General features: G+C 40.1%; 1 protein-coding gene across 2 annotated transcripts in view; it reads left to right on the top strand.

Annotated features, from left to right (window-relative positions):
• The window catches only part of XPO5 (exportin 5), a 38,499-nt gene extending 16,086 nt beyond the window's left edge, over nt 1–22,413 (top strand). For both annotated transcript variants that reach the window (XM_011354713.2, XM_011354712.2), the window contains 19 exons: nt 813–931; nt 2,376–2,531; nt 3,757–3,798; nt 4,123–4,212; nt 4,952–5,151; nt 5,786–5,885; nt 6,721–6,902; nt 14,315–14,415; nt 16,114–16,210; nt 17,045–17,181; nt 17,889–17,986; nt 18,537–18,583; nt 19,030–19,127; nt 19,719–19,781; nt 20,796–20,878; nt 21,335–21,442; nt 21,578–21,715; nt 21,914–22,078; nt 22,255–22,413. In XM_011354713.2, coding sequence (XP_011353015.1) covers nt 813–931; nt 2,376–2,531; nt 3,757–3,798; nt 4,123–4,212; nt 4,952–5,151; nt 5,786–5,885; nt 6,721–6,902; nt 14,315–14,415; nt 16,114–16,210; nt 17,045–17,181; nt 17,889–17,986; nt 18,537–18,583; nt 19,030–19,127; nt 19,719–19,781; nt 20,796–20,878; nt 21,335–21,442; nt 21,578–21,715; nt 21,914–22,078; nt 22,255–22,392 — 2,162 coding nt within the window. In that variant the 3' untranslated portion in view covers nt 22,393–22,413. The remainder of the gene's footprint in view (nt 1–812; nt 932–2,375; nt 2,532–3,756; nt 3,799–4,122; nt 4,213–4,951; nt 5,152–5,785; nt 5,886–6,720; nt 6,903–14,314; nt 14,416–16,113; nt 16,211–17,044; nt 17,182–17,888; nt 17,987–18,536; nt 18,584–19,029; nt 19,128–19,718; nt 19,782–20,795; nt 20,879–21,334; nt 21,443–21,577; nt 21,716–21,913; nt 22,079–22,254) is intronic.
• Nucleotides 22,414–22,983: the final 570 nt, after the last annotated feature.

Genomic DNA, 22,983 nt, shown 5'->3' with positions numbered 1-22,983 from the left:
GTCTATGATCTTATTAATGCATGTTGTGGGTGACATGATTAATAAAGCAGGAGAGGGTATAAATCACTGCTTTAGAAAAGGTCCACGTTAATGGTCAGTTACCAAGTCCATTAGTTACTTGACATTCATGGAATTTAACATTCAGTTTTGCATATTCACAATTGACTCTGAAAGTCCTTGGTATCTAGTAACTCAGATGTTTGCAGAGGCTCAAATATGTTGCATCAAGATGAAGCTAAAAAATGGGAGCACTGATGGAAGCAAGAAAAGTAATTTGTAAATCTTTTTGCCTGTGCCTTGCTATTTGAGTGATGTGGTCTGGTGATGCGTGTGAATTTGGAGGGTGGCACAGTTCTACAGATATAGCCCTTGGCAATTGTCTTGAGGCTGCTGGATGTGAAGCAACATTTTGTATCTTACATCAATTCCTTGTTGGAAGGATTCTTTATCTTAATTATTTAGACCAGATTATAAAGAGGGAGGAAGGGAGATATTAATATTTGTCAGTTGCCTCTAATTGGCCATGCACTGTTTTTGATGCTTGTATGTATATTTGCCTTCCGTACTCAAAATGGTTTTATAAGCAAGGCTCATAGACGTGAATTCAGACAGCTCATAGAGGCGGAGGCACGATAGGGACTTCTTTTTCCTTTTTCTTCTTTTCTTCTCCCAGGCTGAGAGGAGTTAGATTATTCTGTTCCTTCAACTGTGAAATTACTTAGTGGTCCCTAAGGCCTCATTGTCTCTTTGTGTCTTCTGTGATCCTACAATGTTTGGGGGTGTGTGTGTTTTAAAACCCTGTTTTACTACAGCTGGTACTGGAGAAGGCAACCTCTGCTCCATCTTCTCACCTTCATTTGTGCAGTGGGAAGCCATGACTGTTTTTTTGGAAAGTGTGATCAACCAGATGTTTCGAACACTAGATAAAGGAGTAAGTAACTTTTCCTGTGCTGATTGTGTAATGATTTTGATTTTTTAAAAAACTGACAGAGAGAGGAAAATCTGTGGATGTGCATCTTACAGAAGAGGACACTTAGATTCAGAGAGGTTAAATAACATACTCAAGTTCACATGGCTAGTAAATAGCAAAGCTGACTTAGGTCTCTCTGACTCTAAGCCCTACCATGCTTAATATTCATTTTAAGAGGATAATAAGATGAGACTGTTAGTACAGTGAACCACAGGTAGTAAAATAGTCACAGGGAAAACAGTGAATAATTTGGCAATATCTAGTTGAAGACACATTGCCTTACAACCCAGCAACTCCACTCTGAAGTCTGGACTCTGAAGAAACTCGGCATGTGTACTAAGCCACCAATATTCATAGAAACGTGTGTTAAGCCAAGAAAAATACTTAGTATCCACCAATAGTTTGTGTAGAATAGATTGTAATATATTTATAGAAGAGCGAAAATGAACTAGGGTTATTCCATAAATAAGTATGATTCTAATAAACATAATGTTGACCCAAATTAGCAAGCTACAAAAGTAAACATACACTACTGTATAATTAGAAATATGTACATTTGTGGCAAAGGTCTACAGAAACTAAGGAATCCATGAAATTACGAACACCAGATTCAGGATAGTGGCAGCCACTATGGCTGAAAAGGAAGGTATGTCACAGAGCAACCACGTTAGTAACATTGTACTTCTCAAAGTGGTTGTATAGAAAGTTACTAAAGTATTGCTTATACCATTAAAGGCCTGGAATATTTCACATTAAGATTTTTGTATAAATTGATAAAAACACTAGAACCTAGTGGAGAAATAGAAAAAAGACATGATCAGGTAATATACAGAGGAGAAACTAAAGTGTTCGTAAATATGAAAAAAATTCAACCTCAGTAATTGAAGAAATGCAAATATAAATAAACTCATTTTTACTTAAGTGAAAGTTTTAGGGAATAAACTCACTGCTTCTGAGAACATGGTAAGAAGGACACATAATGGATGGAGAATCAACTGATAGAACCTATAAAGAAGAAAAGCAACTTGACTTATATATACTCCTACTTTTGACCCAATGATTCTAGCCATCCCCAAAAGTCTCTTATTCAAGTGAAACAACTGATAATGTAGCCAAAAATTTTTTTGCTAAGATGTATATCAGCATTATGTACAATGGTGAAGAAATGGAAATAGTCTCAGTTTCTAGTAGTAGGAGGTGCTATATCCCTAAGATAGTACATGCTGGCATCATATATGACAATTTCTAATAACATGAGGTAATGCTTAGAATTTTAAGGGTTAAAAAGCAGTTTATAAAACCAGATGTGGCAACTCTATTATGTATTTATAACCTAGAGTCCAAAGGAAGTTTCATAAAAGTAGTTACCCGTTGTGTCAGCCTCTTGTTCATATCTGTATTACAGGAAATCCCAGTTAATGATGGAATAGAGCTATTGCAGATGGTCCTGAACTTTGATACCAAGGACCCCCTCATTCTGTCCTGTGTCCTCACTAATGTCTCAGCACTCTTTCCATTTGTCACCTACAGACCAGAGTTCCTGCCCCAGGTCTTCTCTAAGGTAAACTCTGCCTCCTTTATAAACTTTATTTTGGCATTTAAAGCTTTATTTTGGCATTTTGTAACTGTTTTTGAAAGTGTGTGAGACAAGCTAATAAACAGTCATTTATTCATTTATCAAATATTTACTTAGTACTTATTGTGGATCAGGCACCACGCTAGGAGAAAAGCCTTACCACCCTTTAGGAGAGCTCTGTTTGGGATAAAGTGTGCCATTGCAGTTAATAGATGTGTACACTGAGAAATGGAAGAGAATACTTAATTGGAAGAGTATCAGGGTGTGCTGTCAGATAGAGATTTTTGAGAGCGAATGTCAGTATGGACAGTTTTGGGGTTTCCAGTTAGGTGACTAGGTGAGTAGTAGAGCACCACCTGAGTGAAAATACTGGATCAGGAGGGAGAGTGGGAGTAAGGAAGAGAAGGGAGTGAGTTCTGTTTTAGAATACTATGTTTAAAGGATATGTACAACAGCTAGGTGGAGACACCTGACAATAAATTGGCTATTTGAGGTTAAAGGTCTATATTCTAAAAAATTACAAGATAAAAGTGCCAAGAAGTGCACTTCATAGAAGTGCCAAGAGTAGAGATGAAGCCCTAGAAAAGAGTTAGACATGTGGCTCAAGCAGGGAACCCTGGAGATCACCATCAGTGGAGGTGGAGGGAAAGAACAAGTCCCAAAGAAGAAGAAGGAGCTAGGAGCTAGCCAAGGAAATGGAGAAAATGTTTTGACAAAGACCAGTTGAACTTCAAAAAGTGGACTCATGTTGCAACAAAAGTTCTCTAAGAACTGGAGACTATACTTTGGGTTTCTCAATTAGACCTTTGTTAGAGTGCTAGTCCATCATAATGACTAGGGCAGCAGTCATTGCATTGGGTTAAAGAGTTAATGGGAAGTTATGCAATGGAATAAGGGAGGGTAGACCACTCAGCTTTTAATAAAAAGTGTTGATAAGGAAGAAGTGTCACTGTAGCTGAGTGTTTGCATGATGGCATGGATTGTTCTTGGCTTCTGTGACCTTCGTCTTTGTAAAATGTTTGATAGTGAAATTATGAATCTCAAACCTCTTGTAGCTATCTGAGAAAACGAACATCTGAAATTTTGTAATGCCAGTTGAAAGCCCTTTTGTTACTTTTGGGATTTTGTCAGACACTTTATGATAAATACTATTTAAAACAACTTTCTGCATTTGGGAGTGATAAGTGACCTTTTTTTTCCTTCCCCTTAGCTATTTTCATCTGTCACTTTTGAAACTGTTGAAGAAAGTAAGGTAAGACCATTAATTCAACCAATACATTTTAACTTCTGGAAAGCAAAAGTATGAATACCTAACAGTCTAGAATTTTCTATAAGTAGAAGAGTTAGTAAAGGCAGGAGATGATCATATGATAAGGTGTTTTGTATGGTATTGGAGATAGTCTAGGGCAAACAATAAATATGTGGATTCACGGTGACTATAAATGTCACTTGATTATACTTCCACAGTTAGGAAAATTGATTGGTAATTTGCGTCTAAGAGAGATATTTCCATGATTCTATGCATCTGCAAATTGTATAAAAAGTGGCTCCAAGTTTGTCGAATATCTCTTCCCAGGCCCCCAGAACCCGGGCAGTGAGAAATGTGAGGAGACATGCTTGTTCCTCCATCATCAAGATATGTCGTGACTACCCCCAGCTCGTGCTGGTAAGCCACTGGACGTTGGCAAAGTAGCCACTGAGACCTGACAAGCTTGGTTTCATTTCTCTATATCCAGCCCTCTTGATACCTCACATAAAGGGAAAACTAGAAACTATAGCTTTGCTTAGGATAAGCATTCTTGAGTTTGGTGTCCTTTTCCTCTCTTACTTAGTAGTAGAGTTAAAAATGCAAAGTAATCTCCCAAAATGAATAGTTGTCTTCCATATGGATGGCCAAGTTTTCCCCATCATTGTACATCTTTTTACTATACTTTGTGATATTCTTAACTGCTGCTGCCAGGTGAGACGGACCTAATCTTGAGAGAAGCCAGATATGAACCCCAATCATTTTTGGAGGGTCTAAAAGAAATTTAAGAGTAGTCCAGATTATAAATTAACCAGAAATTTCTCTGAACACACAGCAGTTATTTATATATATATTAAACAAACTGATCTTTGTGAAGATACTGCAAAAGTTGATGTAGAAAAAAGACATTGTTTTCATAGCTGTAGTATAGGAAATTACGGTTACCTAAATACTCAAGGCATGAACCACCTTCTGCCTAAATTCCCTTGCTTGTCCAGGCAAAAGAACATTATAGCTAAATTACTAAGGACAGTCTTATGGGCCTGACCTTCCTGGGAATGCTTTGGTCTCCTTTCTACCTTCTTTGAGTAACCCACCTCCTCCTGAAAATCAGAACTTTAGCACCTGTTTTTTTTTTTTTCCCCTATGTGACCTGCAGCCCAATTTTGATATGCTTTATAACCATGTGAAGCAACTCCTCTCCAATGAGCTACTTCTGACACAAATGGAGAAGTGTGCCCTCATGGAAGCTCTGGTTCTCATTAGCAACCAGTTCAAGAACTATGAGCGTCAGAAAGTGTTCCTAGAGGAGCTGATGGCACCAGTAGCCAGCATCTGGCTTTCTGAAGACATGCACAGGTAGAGGAGATTTTTTGCCACTGACTGGCACTGCACTCGAGCACCCATTCTATTTCAAGAGCTGTGCCCAGGGTGGGGATGGAAGGATATTGAGATGTAATGGTGCAATCAGTGATATCTGAGGGTCAGTCTTACATTCTAATTGCTAAAAGCAGTCTTATATTCTATATTGCTAAATATAGTCTTATATTCTATATTGCTATATTCTAATTGCTGAAAATATCCCTTTGCTGAACAGAGAGGTGTTGGGAGGGAGAGGAAATGAGTAAAAATGGATCATATGAGTCTGGAGGCCACAAAGTAAGATCTGTGTCTGTGTTGTAGCACCAGCACATGTGAAGAAATGAGAACAGTCAATAGGGGTCATACATTGTAGAAGCCACACAGACATTTATCTGTGCCCATATAACATTCTCAGGCTTATATCCTTTTTGATTCTCATGTCCCTAATAACATTTAGAAGTGGGAAGAGAAGTTTAAACCTTCAAATGAAAGCTGACAATTAATACGATTAAACTCTTCTCACTGTAACAACTGCTCTTTGGGCCTAAAAAATGACAGCTTATTTGCTCTTGTGAAAGAAGTTGTCCTTGCTTATAATGATATTACTTGTCTTCCTTCCCCCAATCTTCAGGGTGCTGTCAGATATTGACGCATTTATTGCCTATGTGGGTGCAGATCGGAAAAGCTGTGACCCAGGCCTGGAGGATCCCTGTGGCTTAAATCGTGCACGAGTGAGTAAGCCTCTCCTGGGAATGGGAAGTTGAATTAGCCAAGGGTAGGAGTATGGTGTTGTCATTTATGTTTTTTCTATAAGGATAAGAAATCTGGGAGTCTTCACTTCCCTAAGCTTCTCCTTTCTTTTCTTCTTTAGTCTTGAATTCTTGAGTTAGTTCCCACAACAGAGCAGATGGTCTTTTCCATGAAGTCATTATTTTGGCTTCAAGGATCTCTAAGTAGCTCTGAAGACTGAAGGTGTAATGAGGAAGTAGGTCAGAACTTGGTCAGCAGGGTGAGTCCTCCCTGCCTTTGCTCTCTGGCATGTAAACTCCCAAATGATGGCCTAACTTGCAAACCTAAGATTTTTCAGTTCTTTGCTATTCAAATAAGCATTGTTCCTGGCACTGTTAAGGCAAAAGTCATGTTAATTAACCTGGCAGGTAGTAGGTTGGTTGAGAGGACCATGAGTGGGGTTAGGGCAAAAGCTGTCAAGGCCTAAGCTGGAGGGTACAAGGTCAACTCAAAAACAAGATGAAGTGTTACCAATCTAAACACTTTGTTTTAAAGCATTTCCAAGACACATTCTAATTGGGGTCCTGTAAGAGGGTCACTGTAGCCTCTGGAATGACATCCTCATGAAAGGAAGCTTCTGAGCTTACTCTACTGCACCTTAAGATGGCAATGAAAGGACCGGATCCCTCTTGGACTCAATCTTAAAGGAAGGGACAGGGATGGGAGCAAGAGGTCTATTTTCTCTGGCCTCTCTATCACTTTTGCCATAACTTTGCATATATCTAACAGTACTTTTATCTTTTCCTTTTATGTTTACCTTTCTTTTTTATTCTGTAGATGAGCTTTTGTGTGTATAGCATTCTGGGTGTTGTGAAGCGAACTTGCTGGCCCACTGACCTCGAAGAAGCCAAAGCTGGGGGATTTGTGGTGGGTTATATGCCCACGGGAAATCCAATCTTCCGTAACCCCTGCACAGAACAGATTCTGAAACTTCTTGATAATTTGCTTGCCCTTATAAGGTGAGTCCGAATAATGGTTTTTCTGTTGTTGTTTCATAATTTTATTTTTTTACCTAAAGAATCTCAAGAGTTGAATTCGTTTACATTTCTTTAGATTCTAGTGATGATAAATGAGGCACTAGGTCTTATTTTTTTCAGTGGTGGAGGGATCTCTTTTTAAAAATAACATGAGCTCTTATTGCATAAGTCTCACATTCCAAATGAACACATGGGAGCTAATCCTAAAATGGCTTTTCTCACTTTGAGCCTCTTCTGTGTTCTTCTCCTGTTTCTTTATACTTCATCCCTACTTTTTACTTTGAGTTTTATTTGGTCTGAATTTTTGCCAGAGAAGAAACTGTTCATTGGGAGCAGGACAATCGCTTTCTGTACCAGTGCTTCTCTGAGTGGTCATCAAATGAGCTAATCTGTATTTATCAGTAATGACTCTTGATAGCAAATGGACTGAACATCCAGTGGCTGATCATGCCACAGGGAGGCATGACACATGTTCCCACCTTCCTTTTCTAGGTCTTTGCTTTGCAAAGCTGAATCCTTAGACCAGCAGCCATTATCTTGTTTGTAGTGTAGAATCAAGCTCCTACCTCAGACATATTAAATCAGGATCTGCATTATAACAAGATCCTGAGGCAGTTCTTGTGCACATTAAAAGTTAAGAATCACTGTTGAAAATCACATGAGCTAATATATTCAAGTGGAAGTAGGCCAAGGCTAAGCTTGTTGGTTATTTGATATATGTTTGATGATTCAGAGATGCTCTCCACAGAGAAAGATAGGCTTTGGATAGAATTCAGTTCTATCCAAAACAAAATTTCACTGTTTCTTATATCTCACAGTATTTGTGGTTACAGGTTAGCGTTCTGTTATAATGTTTTTTGGCCCCTTATGCATGGAGTAAGAGCAGAGTCTTAACTGGGCAGACCACATTACTCATGCCTCAGGGATGTTCTGCTGGCAACAGACACCCTTAGATGGTAAACTTAAAAAGCAAAGGTTTAAAGTGAATGTTGACCAATTTGGTGGTCTGGAGTGTCTGAAAGAGTTGTTGTGGACATGTTTTTGGAAATAGGCAAATTTTGTTCTGATTTCAAAAAGAGGAAAGAGATTTCAATAAAGTATGGCTTGCATGTTGAGAGGGCAGTAAACTATTTGGTCAAGGAAAGGTTGTTTCCATATTGAGATTTTCAGAACCAAAATGTGAAAGTGATGATGTCAGATGGCAATAGACTCATGGACCCAGTCTTTTTAGCCTGTGGCCAGAGTCCATGTGGTGAGAACCCAGACCTGGAAACAAGGGTCATTCCTGGTTGGTCGAGGAGTCCACAAGAACAGCATGATTGTCATCTTGATGTTTTTTTTTTTTAAATTCAGTGCTTTTGGGAAATTCCAAAGTCAGTGAAAAGGTATTTTGAAAAATGTTGACTGTAGTTATAGAGCAGTTAGATTTCTTGAATAGTGTGTAGCTGGAGCTGTCAGAGTTTTGTCGTGTTTTTGTAGTAAATTTTGTTTTTAAGTATAATGTAAGGGCACAAATATATATAAGAAAAGGACATGAATTAAGAGTATGTGTGGGTGAATTTTCACGAAGTGGAAACATCTACGTAATCAGCACCCAGATCAAAAATGACCCTACCCAGCACCCATTTTCAGGTCACTACCTGCCCCTCAAGGGCAACCACTATTCTGACTTAATATTTTGCCTCATTTTTCAAGCTTTAATACATGTATTCCTTCATGTCTGACTTCTCTTGGTCTATATTATGTTTCTGAGAGTCATCCATGTTATTGCATGTAGTTGTGGTTTGTTCATTCTCGTTGTTTATGTGGTACTCCATTGTGTGACTGTGCTGTAACTTTTAGTATTGATGGACTTAATTTCTGTTGGGTAGAAGTCGAATCCTACATGTAGGTGTAGAATTCCTGGTTTATAAGGCATGCATATTTTCAGTTTTCATCGATAGAACCAAATAGTTTTCTAAAGTGGTATACTAGTTAATTCACAATTTATATTTCCACCAGTTGTATATTGGAGCTGTGAGTTTTAACTCTCTGTCAAAGAGTCTGATAAGCAAAAATGTTAGCCCTATGCTGTCCAATATATCCACTAGCCACATGTGGCTGGCTATTGAGTATTTGAAACGTGTCTAGTCTGAACTGAGATAAGCTGTAAGTATAAAATACAAATCAGATTTCAAAAACTTACTACAGAAAAAAAATGTAAACTATCTCAATAATTTTTTTTATATTGATAACATGTTGAAATGATTTTTTTCTTTTTTTGATGCTTTGAGTTAAATAAAACATGATTAATTTAACCTGTTTCTTTTACTTTTTAAGTTTAGCTGGCTAGAAAATTTTAAATGGCTTATGTGGCTTACATTATATTTCTTTTGGACAGTATTGTTCCTAGTGGGTTGGATGGAGAAAAGATGTGGGGAGAACTCTCAGGTTCTGGAATGGTGCAATGTCATTATCTATTTATAATGATTACAGCTTTTCTGTTAACTTGAATTTTGTTACATTGTTTCTGCATTTCTTCTCTATGCTCTATTGAAATCTTTATGTATGTGAAGTCTTGTTTAGCATAGTGATTATACTTTTAGCTGGTGATACAAGAATATTTCAGATAAGTACAGATTGTCCAAAACTTAAAACTTTTATTACCTGATTGTCTTTATCTTTGCCAAATAATAGCTAGTCCCTCTTAATGTAGAAGCGCAGATCTCTAACTTGCAAGAGTATCAGGAAACATGATATTTCAGGAGCCTTAATATTACTAGAGGTTATAGATGTCCCTGCTTATGAACACCTGACCTAGAGTCAGAGCTATTGGAGCAGTATGTACTCTGAGTCCTCCTGCCTCTGTTTGTGAATTAGAGGTGCAGCCACAAAGGTGCCACCTCCTCGAGGAGGAGAGGAGGATTTAAGGAATACGAGATTCTGTTGTAGCATCAGGGACAGTTGATATATGATGCATTAACCCTTAATTTTTTTTTTTTTAATTATCTCTTGGGGTCACAATCAAAATTAAAGAATAGAAAACAAATACCTCACCTGCTGTCTGTCAAACTTAAGATTGAATTTCTTTAGGAAATTGATTTTATCAGAGATCATTTCAGATATCTTCCCCCCCAAACAAACCAAAAAATAATAATAATTTAGAAACCAAAAATGTAGTACATTGCAGTTTTTAAAAGTAAATGGCACCCGTTAACCTATACTTGAGCTCCACACAACAGGAGGTAAAATAAAGGCTGAGGGAGAGTTGTGGACAGCCTCACAGAATGCAAGCAAACTGAATCCAATAGCATGTTAAAAGGATTATACACAGTGACCAAGTGGGATTTATCCCAAGGATGTAAGAGTGGTTCAACACACGAAAATAAATCAGTGTAATATACCATATTGATAGAACAAAGGGAAAAAAACACATGTTCACCTTAATTGACACAGAAAAGGCATTTGACAGAATTCAGCATCCTCTCGTGATTAAACACACTGAGCTAATAACTAGGACTAGAAGGAAACTTCAACATGAAAAATGATTTTTATGAAAAATCCACAGCTTATAGTAAATGGTGAAAGACGGAAAGCTCTCCCCCTACCATCAGGAATAAGACAGCAATGTTCACTTTCACCACTGTTATTCAACATTGCCTGTTGGAAATCCCAGACAGAGCAGTTAGGCAAGAAAAAGAAATGCATCCACATTGGAAAAGAAGTAAAGTTATCTCTATTCACAAATGACATAGAAAATTCCAATTGAAAGAAAAAAAACGTGTATAAGTGGACCTGCGCAGTTCAAACCCATGTTGCTCAAGGGTCAACTGTACATAAATTCAGCAAAGTAGCAAAATACAAAGTCAACACACAAATTAATTGCATTTCTAAATTCTAACAATAAACAATCTAAAAAGGAAATTGCAAAAACAATTGCATTTCCAGTAGCATCAAAAAGAATAAAATACTTAGGAATTAACATCCAAAGAGGTAAAAAACTTATACATTGAAAACTACAAAACATTGCTGAAGGAAATTAAAGAAGACATAAATTTATGGAAATACTGTTCATGGATTGGCAGGCTTAATATTATTAAAATGTTAACACTACCCAAAGAGATCTACACATACAGTGCAATCCCTATCAAAATCCCATTGATGTTTCTTGCAGAAATAGAAAAACCCATCCTAAAATTCATATGGCATCTCAAGGGACCCCACATACCCAAAACTGTCTTGAAAAAGAAAAACAAAACTGGAAAACTCACACTTTTTGATTTTAGAACTTTCTGATTTTAGAACTTACTGCAAAGCTACAGTCATCAAAGCAGTGTGGTATTGAAATAAAGATATACATCGACCAATAGAATATAGAGCCCAGGAGTAAACCCTCATTTATATGGTCAAATGATTTTTGACATGGATGCCAAGACTATTAAATGAGGAAAGGAGAACTTTTTCAATAAATGATACTGGGAACACTAAATACCTACATGCAAAGGAATAAAGTTGGATTCTTTCCTAACACCATATGCAAAAATTAAAGTGGATCAAGGAACTAATGTAAGAACTAAAATAAAACTCTTAGAAGGAATCGTAGGACAAAAGCTTCACATTGGATTTGGCAATGGTTTCTTGGATATGACACCAAAGGCACAGGTAACAAAAGAAAAAAGTAGACAAATTGGATTCCATGAAAATTTTTAAATTTTGTGCATTAAAAGACATCCACAGTAAAAAGGCAACCCTCAGAATGAGAGAAACACTTCCAAATCATACCTGATAAGGGATTAGTATTCACAATAATTAGAGGACTTCTAAAACTCAACTACAAAAAAAAACCTGATTAAAAAAAGAGCAAAGGACTTGAGTTGAGGTTGTCTTGCCACAGAAAATATATGAAATGCTAGTAAGCACATGAAAAGATGTTGAACCTCACAAATCATTAGGGAAATGCAAATCAAAACTAATTGTATCTCACTTCACACCATTAGGATTGCTACTATGAAAAAATCAGAAAATAGCAAGTGTTAGGGAGAATGTGGAGAAATTGGAACCCTTGTGCACTGTTGGGTGGGAATATAAAATGGTACAGCCACTGTGGGAAACAGTTCCTCAAAAAATTTGATGGTTCTTCAAAAGATTAAAAATAGTTACCATATTATCTAGGTATATGCTCAAAAGAATTTAAAGCAGGGTCTTGAAGAAATATTATACACCCATGTTCACAGCAGCATCATTCACAATAGCAAAAACAAAAGTATCCATTGATAGCTGAATGGATAGGCAAAATGTGGTATATTTACACAATGGAATATTATTCAGCCTTTAAAAGGAAGAAAGTTCTGCAGTATGCTACAACATGGATGAACCTTGAGGTCATTATACTACATGAAATAAGCCAGTCACAAAAAAGACAAATACTTGTTGATGAAAGGAATTCTAAACCTAAAGAAAGATTTAAGGAGTTTACTTGAGCCAAGGTTTTGGGGCCAGTCCCAAAAGCAGAATCTCAAAGAATTGAGATAATGCTCCAAGGAATAGCAGTTTGCAGTTTATTTTATATGTTAGAATCAAAGGAGAAGAGACATAAGGAAGGTTACATGAAATCCATTAGATTAAGGAAGTGGAAGAAAGCAGAGTGGGGAAATCTCTAGGATTAGATAAAAAGTAAAATGGAAAGATACATACTTCTTTGGGGGACGTGGGATAGTTAACATTTATCATACATAGTTTACCAAGGCATGCAAGTAAAAGATAATGAATTTTGGGGTTGTCTTGCCCCTTGCTGGGGTGTTTATCTTGGAGGTCTGGAGAAGAGATCACTCTGACATTTTAAGTATGTTATCCTAGATGCACAAAAGCAATGGACAGGGTGGAGATTAATCTATCATATAGGCCTTAGATGTAACTTTCCATTATAACCTGTTCAGTTAGGAATTTTTTATATGATCAAAGTATCCCATGTGGTTACCTTCAGTTATTGAGCTTGTCTGGCTTGCCAAGGTAGCCCGTTTTTTGTTCACATACTGTATGATTCTATTTAAGTACTTAGCGTAATCAAAATCATAAAAATAAAGTGTAATGGTTGTTGCCAGGGGCTTGGGTAAGGGAGAATGGGGAGTTACTGCTTAATAGGGTTTGTTTTACAAGATGAAAATAGTTTTGGGGATGGATGATGGTGATGGTTGCACAACAGTGCATATGTATTTAGTACCACTTAACTGTACACTTAAAAATGATGTTTTATGTTATGTGTATTGTACCACAAAAAAAAGTAAAGCCTATTGCAAATGTCAGTGTAAGCAAGTCAAGCCACAGACTGGGAGAAGATATTTGTAACCCATTAGTTGCAAAGGACCAGTATCCAGTAATTCTACCTGTTTATGTCCACGATAGAGAAACTGTCACACATATACACAAGGAGACCTCTACAGAAGAGCTCATTGCAAGCAAAAGAGTAGAGACAAATTTATTAGCTCTCAGTAGGGAAATGGGGAAATAAACTAGAAATAACATATTAAGTGGCATTCTAAAAGACAATTTAAACAAGTGTACTAATAAGTGTACATGGTTAGATTTTAAAAACAATGAGGTTTTTATTTTTTTAAAAAATGGTCTAAAATGATCTGTTCATTGTGCATCTTAAATATGTGACATTGCTGGTGTCCGTTATGTTCTGTAATTTTCTATATGTTTGAAATACCTTATAATTAACTTCTAAAAGACAAATAAGTAGTTATGCTGTCTGGCTATATAGATTGTTCAGTGGTGCCATTGCTTTGGGCAGGAGGGACTACTGTGATAGCAGGAAGATCAGGTCTACAGTCTCTCCTCCTTAGTCATACAAAGCCAGTAACTGCCCAGGTAAGTCATTTTGGTGGAGAACAGACGCACATGTTGGGAATTGTGGATGCTCCTCCAGGAAGCTGAAACAACCGTCACAGCATTATAGGGTCCGTATTTTTGGAATGGAGGCAAAACATTTGAAAAACGGGGGCATATTACCACCTGCTTTGTGTTCCCGCCTGTGAATCCATATGCCTCTGACATTTCTTCCTGTATCACGGGCAGTCAGAAAACAGTGCCAAGGCACTGGTGCAGGTTCAAAAGAATTTTGCTTTCTAGCTTCAGACTGTGATATTGATGAGATATCTCCAGATTTGCTTTTCTTCTTGATTGCTTTTAGGTTGTATACTCTGCAACTATATTTAATAGCTTGAAGTCTATTCTCTTTTCCAGGGAAACACTGAAAAGCTTATACCATCTTTCCTTTCCCCTGCCAGGAGTAGTGTTGACAGGGAGATTTGTCTATGTGGAAGTGTAGTATCACTGAATTACAAGGTGAAAACCACTCTTTCCTTCTGCAACAGACTAGGAAAAGTTCACATAGCATCCTTTTTTTCTTTTAGAACTCACAATACTTTATATGCACCAGAAATGCTAGCCAAAATGGTAGAGCCTTTCACAAAGGCTCTGGATATGCTTGAAGCGGAAAAATCTGCTATTTTAGGTAAGAAATCTAGCCTTTTTTCCCTCGAAGTTCGCCTTATCTCTAATGGACTCCTCAAGCAGCCTCAGTGTGCCTTGTGTCTCCTTCCTCATCACGTGGCACTACCTTGACCACCTATTTGTTCAGAAATGCATGTATGGAGTTACTATAGGCACTCTAGGAATAAGTGCATTTACTTCATTATCTTAGCATACAAAGGAGGTCTTCTGAGGCAGCTTCCCACCCCCTGCCACCTTTCCCACCCAGGTTTAACCCCTCCAGGTAGTGCTGTGTGTTATTAATAAACCATGGTTTTTTTGACCTGAAGGATATTAGCATACTTTCCTGTCTCTTGTGTATGAAAACTAAAGTATTGAAACAAGCTTAAATAGCTTTTATCAGTAAAATATTATATATATTGTCAAAACTTTTAAAGGAATAGTTTCTAAGCCATGTTTCCTGGATTAGAATGTTGCTTTAACTCATTTTTCCCATTAGCGAATAACTGCAGTCATAATTGTGCTATGTGCTGTGAAGGAAAGTGGCTGTGAGTGTGTTTATTGGGAGACCTAACCCAGTCTTGGAGAGGAGTCAGAAGATTGCCCCCAGTGGAGACTTGAAGGATGAGTAAGAACTAACCAGGTTGGGGGCAAGAGGAAATGCTGAACATTCTGGGTAAACAGACTGGCAGGTACAAGATGCTGAGGCATGCAGGAAAGAACTTGGTGTGTCCAGGGAATACAGAGGGGTGACCTGTGTTGCTAGAACACAGAGAGAAGGCCGTTGGTTAGAAGTTAGAGCTAGAGACACCCAGAGTTGTCTAAATCTTGTGCCCATCTATGAAGCTTCATGCTGGCTCACCACCACTGCCCCCACAGTATCTCTTTGTTCCCAGCCATTAGCTCCGCCTGGGCCTGGCTATGATTAAGCAATCCAGTGAGCACGTTATTAAAAGGAAGGGTGTCAGTTTGCCTTTCCAGAGCTCATGTCTGTCTTGACCTACATGGTCCTGAGCCATTTCCTTTGGCACCAATACATTTAAGGTCCATGTTGCAGACACCAGTTAAAAAAGAAGAATGTTTTGCCATTAATATAAAAAGTAGGTGTTGCTTTACCACCCATTCCCCACCCCCCAAATTCAAAGTTATTCAAAGCAAGCCAGGAACTATATATGGCTAACCAAAGCATACTGGAACGGACAAACAGTTCTGACAGCTTCCAACCATAAGCAAGATTTTAAATATAAAATGGCCTATGATTAGAAGTATAGATCTTTTAAGGCAATTATTATATTGAGGTAAATGGGTTTTATTTTGATGTGTTATACATCTTGAGCTTTGCATAACATTTTGCTTGAAAAAGAGGTTCCACAAAAAGAGGGAGAACATCCCCAGTGTTTTATGGACAGATTATTTTGAGCTGTCATTGTGTGTTTTGGTACAAGTCCCATCTGGAAAAATCCAGGCAAAAGTTGGAGTACCCAGGTATAGTGTGAAGTCCTGGGTACTTAAATAGCTTTCATCTTTTCCTTCAAAGACAGTGTAGCAATCACCTTTAGGGAAGCTCTTAGCACCTCCAGCTGGTAGAAGACTAGACCAGCTGCTTTGCATTGATAGCACTCCTCAACCCCCGACCCCAGACCACATCTGCTTGCTGTATGGTGTTGGCAAGTTGAGACTCCTGGCAGCAGAGCACCATGTACATGACCTGTCTTTGTAGGATTACCTCAGCCTCTCTTGGAACTGAATGACTCTCCTGTTTACAAAACGGTCTTGGAAAGAATGCAGCGTTTCTTCTCCACCCTCTATGAAAACTGGTAAGGAACCAATGCTGCCTTTCCATACTCTCTCCCTAGACATGTATTGTACAGGAATGGCTATGAGTTGGACTTTAGATCTAGAATCAAGTCTCAGATGAGGCAAGAGTTTGACAGAGAACTAATGAATCTAGGTCAAGTCGAAATGAACAAGCTGTTTTGTTTTCTTACATTTGCTTGTTTATGATTGTCATATGTGGCTCAGTCCTAGCCATGACTTGATATTTTATGTCCAACTTGTCTATTTCTGGTGCGTAAAATGAGACCAAAGTAGAATAGTGGTGGGGATGCATTTTCTCAGACCCACTCACTACTCCTAGCCTACTTTTCATGGGACACTGGGAGGTGACTGACCAGATTTAGATTTAGTCTTTGGGTCCTGGTTGTGGGATGGGGAAGTAAGTGGCCCTCCTATACACTGCCACACCCAGGGTATTGGCCTTGCTAACCTAGAGCTCTAATTGGTCAAGCTAATGAGATTCTTCACTTTAAATCCATATTACTTATGAAGTAATGAAGGTTACTGTTGCTCTTGAGTACTAACAACTACCTTTAAAAAGATGTTGAATGCTTTCAAAAAGTTTCCTTAAAAGTGGGAGGCGGAGGGCTGTTATTTTTACTTTTGATAAAAGATTAAGTCCACATCTTTAAAGTATATTGATTAAACTAAAATTCTCTTAAGGAGTAAATACAATTGCTTTTCTAGCTGAGAAGACTTATGGTAGACTAGAATTCTCTGTGCCAAAGCTCCATGGCACTGAGACTTCCTGGGGCAGTCAGGGCTGGCCATAAGAGATGTTGGATTTATCATTTGCCTATGATTTCCCCTTGCAGTTTCCATATCCTAGGGAAGGCGGGCCCTTCCATGCAGCAGGACTTCTATACTGTGGAGCACCTGGCTACCCAGCTCCTCAGCTCAGCCTTTGTCAACTTGAACAATATTCCTGACTACCGACTCAGACCCATGCTTCATATCCTTTCAGAAGTCCCTAGGTAACCCCAAGGGCCAGAAGATTGAAGAAAGAACAGTTAGTTCACAGGCACCTGAGGAGGCAGAGCTGAGCTGCGTGGAACAGATGGAATCATTTATCTAAGTGTATAATAACCACATTAAAATGATAAGATGATTGAAGTAAATAGCAGGAAAAACAGGAAGGCAGTCCAGGGGGCCTTGAAAGCTCTTTCTCCTTAGGGGTAAATCTTTACCATCCCACTTTTTGGAAATATGAATGATGGCACTATTATCCCTTTTGTATATTTTGTCAGATGCTTCCTCTTTGAAGAAGCACCCTCATACTTCATTTACAGATTTTTTTAAATGTTTTCATATCTTTCTTCCCTAAGTTATAAGGAGAATGGCGACGAAGAGTTTATTCCAAGAATGTTCCTCCTATTTTTTTTCTCCCTACTTTGAGGTAACCTGGTGCCCATAATGTACAACCTGGTAGAAAGGACAGTTAAACTAAAAATATAATGGAAATGAGTATTCATGCAGCTTAGGATTTTCAGAAAAGAGCTTGAAGATTTTTGCCTATTAACACAGGATGTTCTTGGCATCTGCAAGTTTTCTGGGGGTTGACTCTGCGTAAGGGCTCAATCTGCTGCCTGGCAGGCAAGGGGTGCTTTAGAATGAGAAAGGTGCGCACTCATGCTAAAATTTCTTAACCTGCCGCGGCATGGGTCTTTGTGAAGCCTCTGGTGCTCTTCTGTCCCCCGGAGCACTACGAAGCCCTGGTGTCTCCCATCCTTGGACCTCTTTTTACCTACCTCCACATGGTAAGAGATTGGACAGGAAAGGGTAGCAAAGAGGACTCTTAGGGTGGGTGGCCTCTCTGAGTCTTGCAAGTCAGAAGCTCCTGAAAGTGTTGTCTCCTAGCCCTACCAGGATGGCTGTGTAGCCACCCCACACCTGCTGCAGTGGATTGAGCAGCTCCCAAGAACTAAACTGGTTTAATTGTCCATGAAGCACCTGCAGAGTCAGCTTATGCTCCTAACCTCCTATTAACTGAGAAGAGGTAATCAGAGGAACACTTCCCCTGGGTCTGTTTCCCTGACTCTGGAATTAAGCTAAGGGTCCAGAGTGACCCAGGAATTCTAAAATTGTTGATCCTTTCCAAGCAAAGAAGTTTGTGATCTGCTGCCCCTTGTCATGGTCGTGGGAGAGGTTACAGAAACGATATGTAGTTTTTTAACCTTGTGAGTCTCCCAAGGCTGTCATTGATATCTGCAGTCATCCTTAGTTAATTCTAATCTTGAGGTAGACCTTAAATATTATCTGTTCCAGCCTTCTCCTCAACTCAGCATTTACTTCCTTTTGTTTTCTCAGAGGCTTTCCCAAAAATGGCAAGTTATCAACCAGAGGAGCCTTTTGTGGTAAGGAACATCTCTTCTCCTTGGTAGATGAGCTAGAGCCAAGTTGGGGGTGGGAGAAGTTCAGGAGTGTGAAGCGGGGGATTCTGCCATCCCAGGGCTAGAACAGAGTGGGTTATAGTACTTCTTAGCCTAGGTGAATAATAGGTGGCTTGTCTGTGACCATTAGGCAGTCTCAGATCAAGCCTTCAGGGGGTGTACCTGCAGCTACCTTAGAATGCTAAGACTTCTTTTCCACTTAGGATTTTGATCTAGTACCCTCTACCAGTTAGACACGAGTCGTCATGTCCCTCAGTGGATCATTGTTTTCCATTCCCAACATTTACATGCAGCATAGACCAGCAGAAAGCCAGGAGAAGGAAGTAGGCACAGAGTGTCTGGTTAGGGTCACTGCTTTCCTTATCCTTCCTCTTGCACTCCCATGGAACCTGGCCCCTGGTTTCCTACAGTGGAGAAGATGAGACTGCAGATGAAAACCCAGAGTCTCAAGAGATGCTAGAGGAACAACTGGTGAGGATGTTAACCCGAGAAGTCATGGACTTAATCAGTAAGTGGCATGTGGGAACCAGGGGTAGTCCCTCACTCAGCCCCATTAAAGTATGTTTGCAGCAATACTGACAGACTGGTAAGACATAATTAACTAGCTAGAAACTAGGTAGTCCTTAAATCAGCCTATGGACATTTTATGAATTGCGAACTGAATTATATTTGTTCAGACTAAGGCCAAAATATAAGGAAATGGTCTTAAATAGCAGGAAGAATTTGGATTAATGGTAGGATTAATCCTAGCTTTGTCAAAATAGGGGGAAAAAAATGAATTCTTGGACATTAAGGTGGTTAATTTTCTTTTTATTTTTTTGGTCATTTCGTTTGTTTGAGATAGAGTAGATCCAAGGATTTATCAGGTATCCTTTCTTGGTCATTCGGTCTCAGAGAATTCTATAATTTCCCTATAGTTACTTGAACTTGAAGGGGGACCAGAACAGTCTGGTCAAATGCCTGTTTCTGTTGGTGAAGCTGATGTTGTACCTGGACCTTCCCCCTTAGTCACCTGCCCAGAGACAGTTTGGGATCTCTTGGCCTGAGGTGGCTGTTGTCTGGTGGTAGTAAGCCCAGTAACCCTGCTTTCTTGCTTTAGCGGTGTGCTGTGTTTCAAAGAAAGGTGCTGACCACAGTACTGCTCCCCCTACAGATGGAGATGGTAAGTTAGCCTGTTGCATGGTCCTCAGAGGTCTCTGCCCTTAGGCTCCTAAATATTGGCCTTCTGCCAGGTCAGTTCCTATAGAAACTGATTCCCTAGCAGTCTGATGTAGAAAGCACATTGTACATCTAGCTTTCACCTATGCTGGCCCTCTTCCTGTATTCCCCCAGCATACTCTCACCCGAGAACCTTTGCTCTGGCTGTTTCCTCTATCTAGAACAGTGGCCCCCAATCTTTTTGGCACGAGGGATGCGTGCTCCTATGAGAATCTACTGCCTGATGATCTAAGGTGGAGTTGAGGCGGTGATGCTAGCGCTGGGGAGCAGCTGCAAATACAGATGAAGCTTTGCTAACTGGCCTGCCGTTCACCTGCTCTGCGGCCCAGTTCCTACCAGACTGCGTGGCCCAGGCATTGGGGACCCTTGATCTAGAATGATTTTCCTCCTAACTATATCTCTCTTCCCTTTCTTCATTCAGGTCTCTGCTCAAATGTCACCTCCAAGAGGTCTTCCATGACCAACTTACAAAAATAGCAACCCAACCACTCTATATTCTCCTCTGTTCTTTCTTCAGAGCACTTAACACTATTTGACATTGTTTTCTTTAGTATTCATTTATTACTTGTTTCCCTCACTAGAATGTCAGCTCTCATCAGGGAATGGACTTTGTCCTATTCCTGTGTGATACTCTCAGTAACTAAATCAGTGTTTACTACAGTGAGTCCTCAAATATGTTTAAAGACAAAAGATCCTCACCATTTGCAGTTTTTAAAATAACTCCAGAAAACCTCATTTCCCACTGTTTCTGAAATGTACAGCTAGATGCATCTCTAGATCTGCCATGGGCAGAGGCCTCTACCTCCCTTCATGAGGATGGAGGGCTGTCCCAGTGCTACTCAACCACTGGTTAACTGAGCATATTCAGCTTAACTTTACTCTGTGGGCTTCTGTCAGGACAGGATAGTCTCTGTTCTGAATGGATGATGGAGCTTAACATTCTGCTCTCTGCTTACAGATGAAGAGATGATGGCCACAGAGGTAACCCCCTCAGCCATGGCGGAGCTTACAGACCTGGGCAAATGCCTAATGAAGCATGAGGTAGGTGGAGGGTGCAGGTACTGTTTCTCCTTTCCTGTCTGTGGCGCTTCTATCTTTCTCATTCTATGATGCCATCAAAAAGTTTTTGGGGTAATATTCCTTTGAGTTAAGTTCCTGGTTCCTAGAGTCCCAGAAAACAGTGGGATAAGCACAAGGCCATGGTGTCTCCCCTGTTGGCATGGGCAAAGGCTCAGAATATCTCAAAGGAACATTGATGGCCAGTCCCTCATGTTCAGCACCCCCCAGGCCTGAGCTCTGTCTCCTCCCTACACACAGATTTCTTCTTCTGTATTGTTTTTTTTCTTCTTTTTGACTGCCTGATATACAGAGGAAATAAACTCATTTCTTTCTTATCATTTTCCTGTTTACCTACTATTAAAACTCTGGTTCCTAATACATAATACTCAGAAAGTTGTGCTTACTTTCCCACTGTAATCCTTCATCCTTTTCCTTTAGGATGTTTGTACAGCACTATTAATTACAGCCTTCAATTCCCTGGCCTGGAAGGATACTCTGTCCTGCCAGAGGACGACCACACAGCTCTGCTGGCCCCTCCTCAAACAAGTATGGTTTCTCACCCCTTCTCCTCGCCCCTTCTGAAAGGTTTGGGTCATGAGGATTGACTGAATCGGTTGGAAGAATTGGGGTGCTGGGGCCCTCAGAGTCCCACTTTGGTCCTGAGCATAGCTGTCTCCCCAGGTGCTATCAGGGACACTGCTCGCCGATGCTGTGACATGGCTTTTTACCAGCGTGCTGAAGGGCTTACAGACACATGGACAGCATGATGGCTGCATGGCTTCCCTGGTCCACCTGGCCTTCCAGATATACGAGGCACTGGTGAGTAGAGAAAGCGTGGGGGCAGGCTGGCTGTGGCTTCATCTTTCACAGCTGGCTCCCATTCAGTTGGGCCTTATCTTAAATATAGGCAGCGGCCAAGTTGCTAATGCTGCCCAGGGGGTGAGTGTAGTGGGGAATAGGAAAAGTAGCAGGGCCCAAACCTATACCCCATTGAGTGGGTTTACCCTCACCTCTCAGCGTCCCAGGTACCTGGAGATAAGAGCTGTTATGGAACAGATCCCTGAAATACAGAAGGACTCCCTGGACCAGTTTGACTGCAAGCTTTTGAACCCCTCTCTGCAGAAAGTTGCTGACAAGCGGCGGAAGGACCAATTCAAACGTCTTATTGCTGGTTGCATTGGGGTAGGTCATGTATCTTCCTTTGTGCTCCTAACCACCCCTGTGGTCCTCTTAGATCATGTGTTCATGTTCAGGCAAACTAAACCATATGTAGTCACTGGCCATTATGGTGAGATGATTTTTAAAACCACCCACTACTCAGGTTCCAGCATTAGTTCTTTCTCCTTTGTTTTCCACAGAAACCTTTGGGAGAGCAGTTCCGAAAAGAAGTTCACATTAAGAACCTTCCCTCACTTTTCAAAAAAACAAAGCCAATTTTGGAGACGGAGGTGCTGGACAATGAGGAGGGCGGCCTGGCCACCATCTTTGAACCCTGAATCAAGCTTTTAGGCATCCTTCCTTGGCCTTTGTCATCTCTTCTTCCCCTTTGTAGCTAATCTCTAGGTCTCTCTCCACTGCCACCTCACTTACCACCATTGTCAGCCTGGAGAAATCCAGGTCTGGAGCTGGAGAGAGTGGGCCCCGTGCAGGGCCAGAATTATACTAAAGTATCAAGAAAGGGAGTTAGGGCTTTTACCATGCTGTCTAGATCTCCCAGGTATCTCCCATTCTACTTGGAGTTTTGGCTTTTCCAAGAGAAAAGCTAGAGCAGAGCAGCCCTTCTCCTCAAGCCCTCCTGCCTCTATGTAGCCATATACCTGTGCAGAGTGGTAACTAGGGGTGCTATACCCAACACTGCAACTAGCCAGGCTTTTGGCAAGGGCTCAGACCTGAACTACTTGTGCCAGAGAGTTTCTCCTAGACCATTGCAAGTCCGACTGAGCCCCTATGCTGCTGGGCTGGCAAGGAGCCCTCCCCATCTCCCAGGGGCATGTCTGTGTCAGGTGCTGAGTGCTGAACTAAATTTGGCCAGGTCCCTCTGTTTTAAGCAAGAATCTGGTCAGCTGATGAGATCCATGGTACAGGCT

This window comes from Pteropus vampyrus, unplaced genomic scaffold (assembly GCF_000151845.1).
Source record: "Pteropus vampyrus isolate Shadow unplaced genomic scaffold, Pvam_2.0 Scaffold18, whole genome shotgun sequence".
In the NCBI taxonomy this organism is placed as follows: Eukaryota; Metazoa; Chordata; class Mammalia; order Chiroptera; family Pteropodidae; genus Pteropus; species Pteropus vampyrus.
Note: the sequence above shows the minus strand (reverse complement) of the source record. Positions and strands in the feature narration are given on the sequence as shown.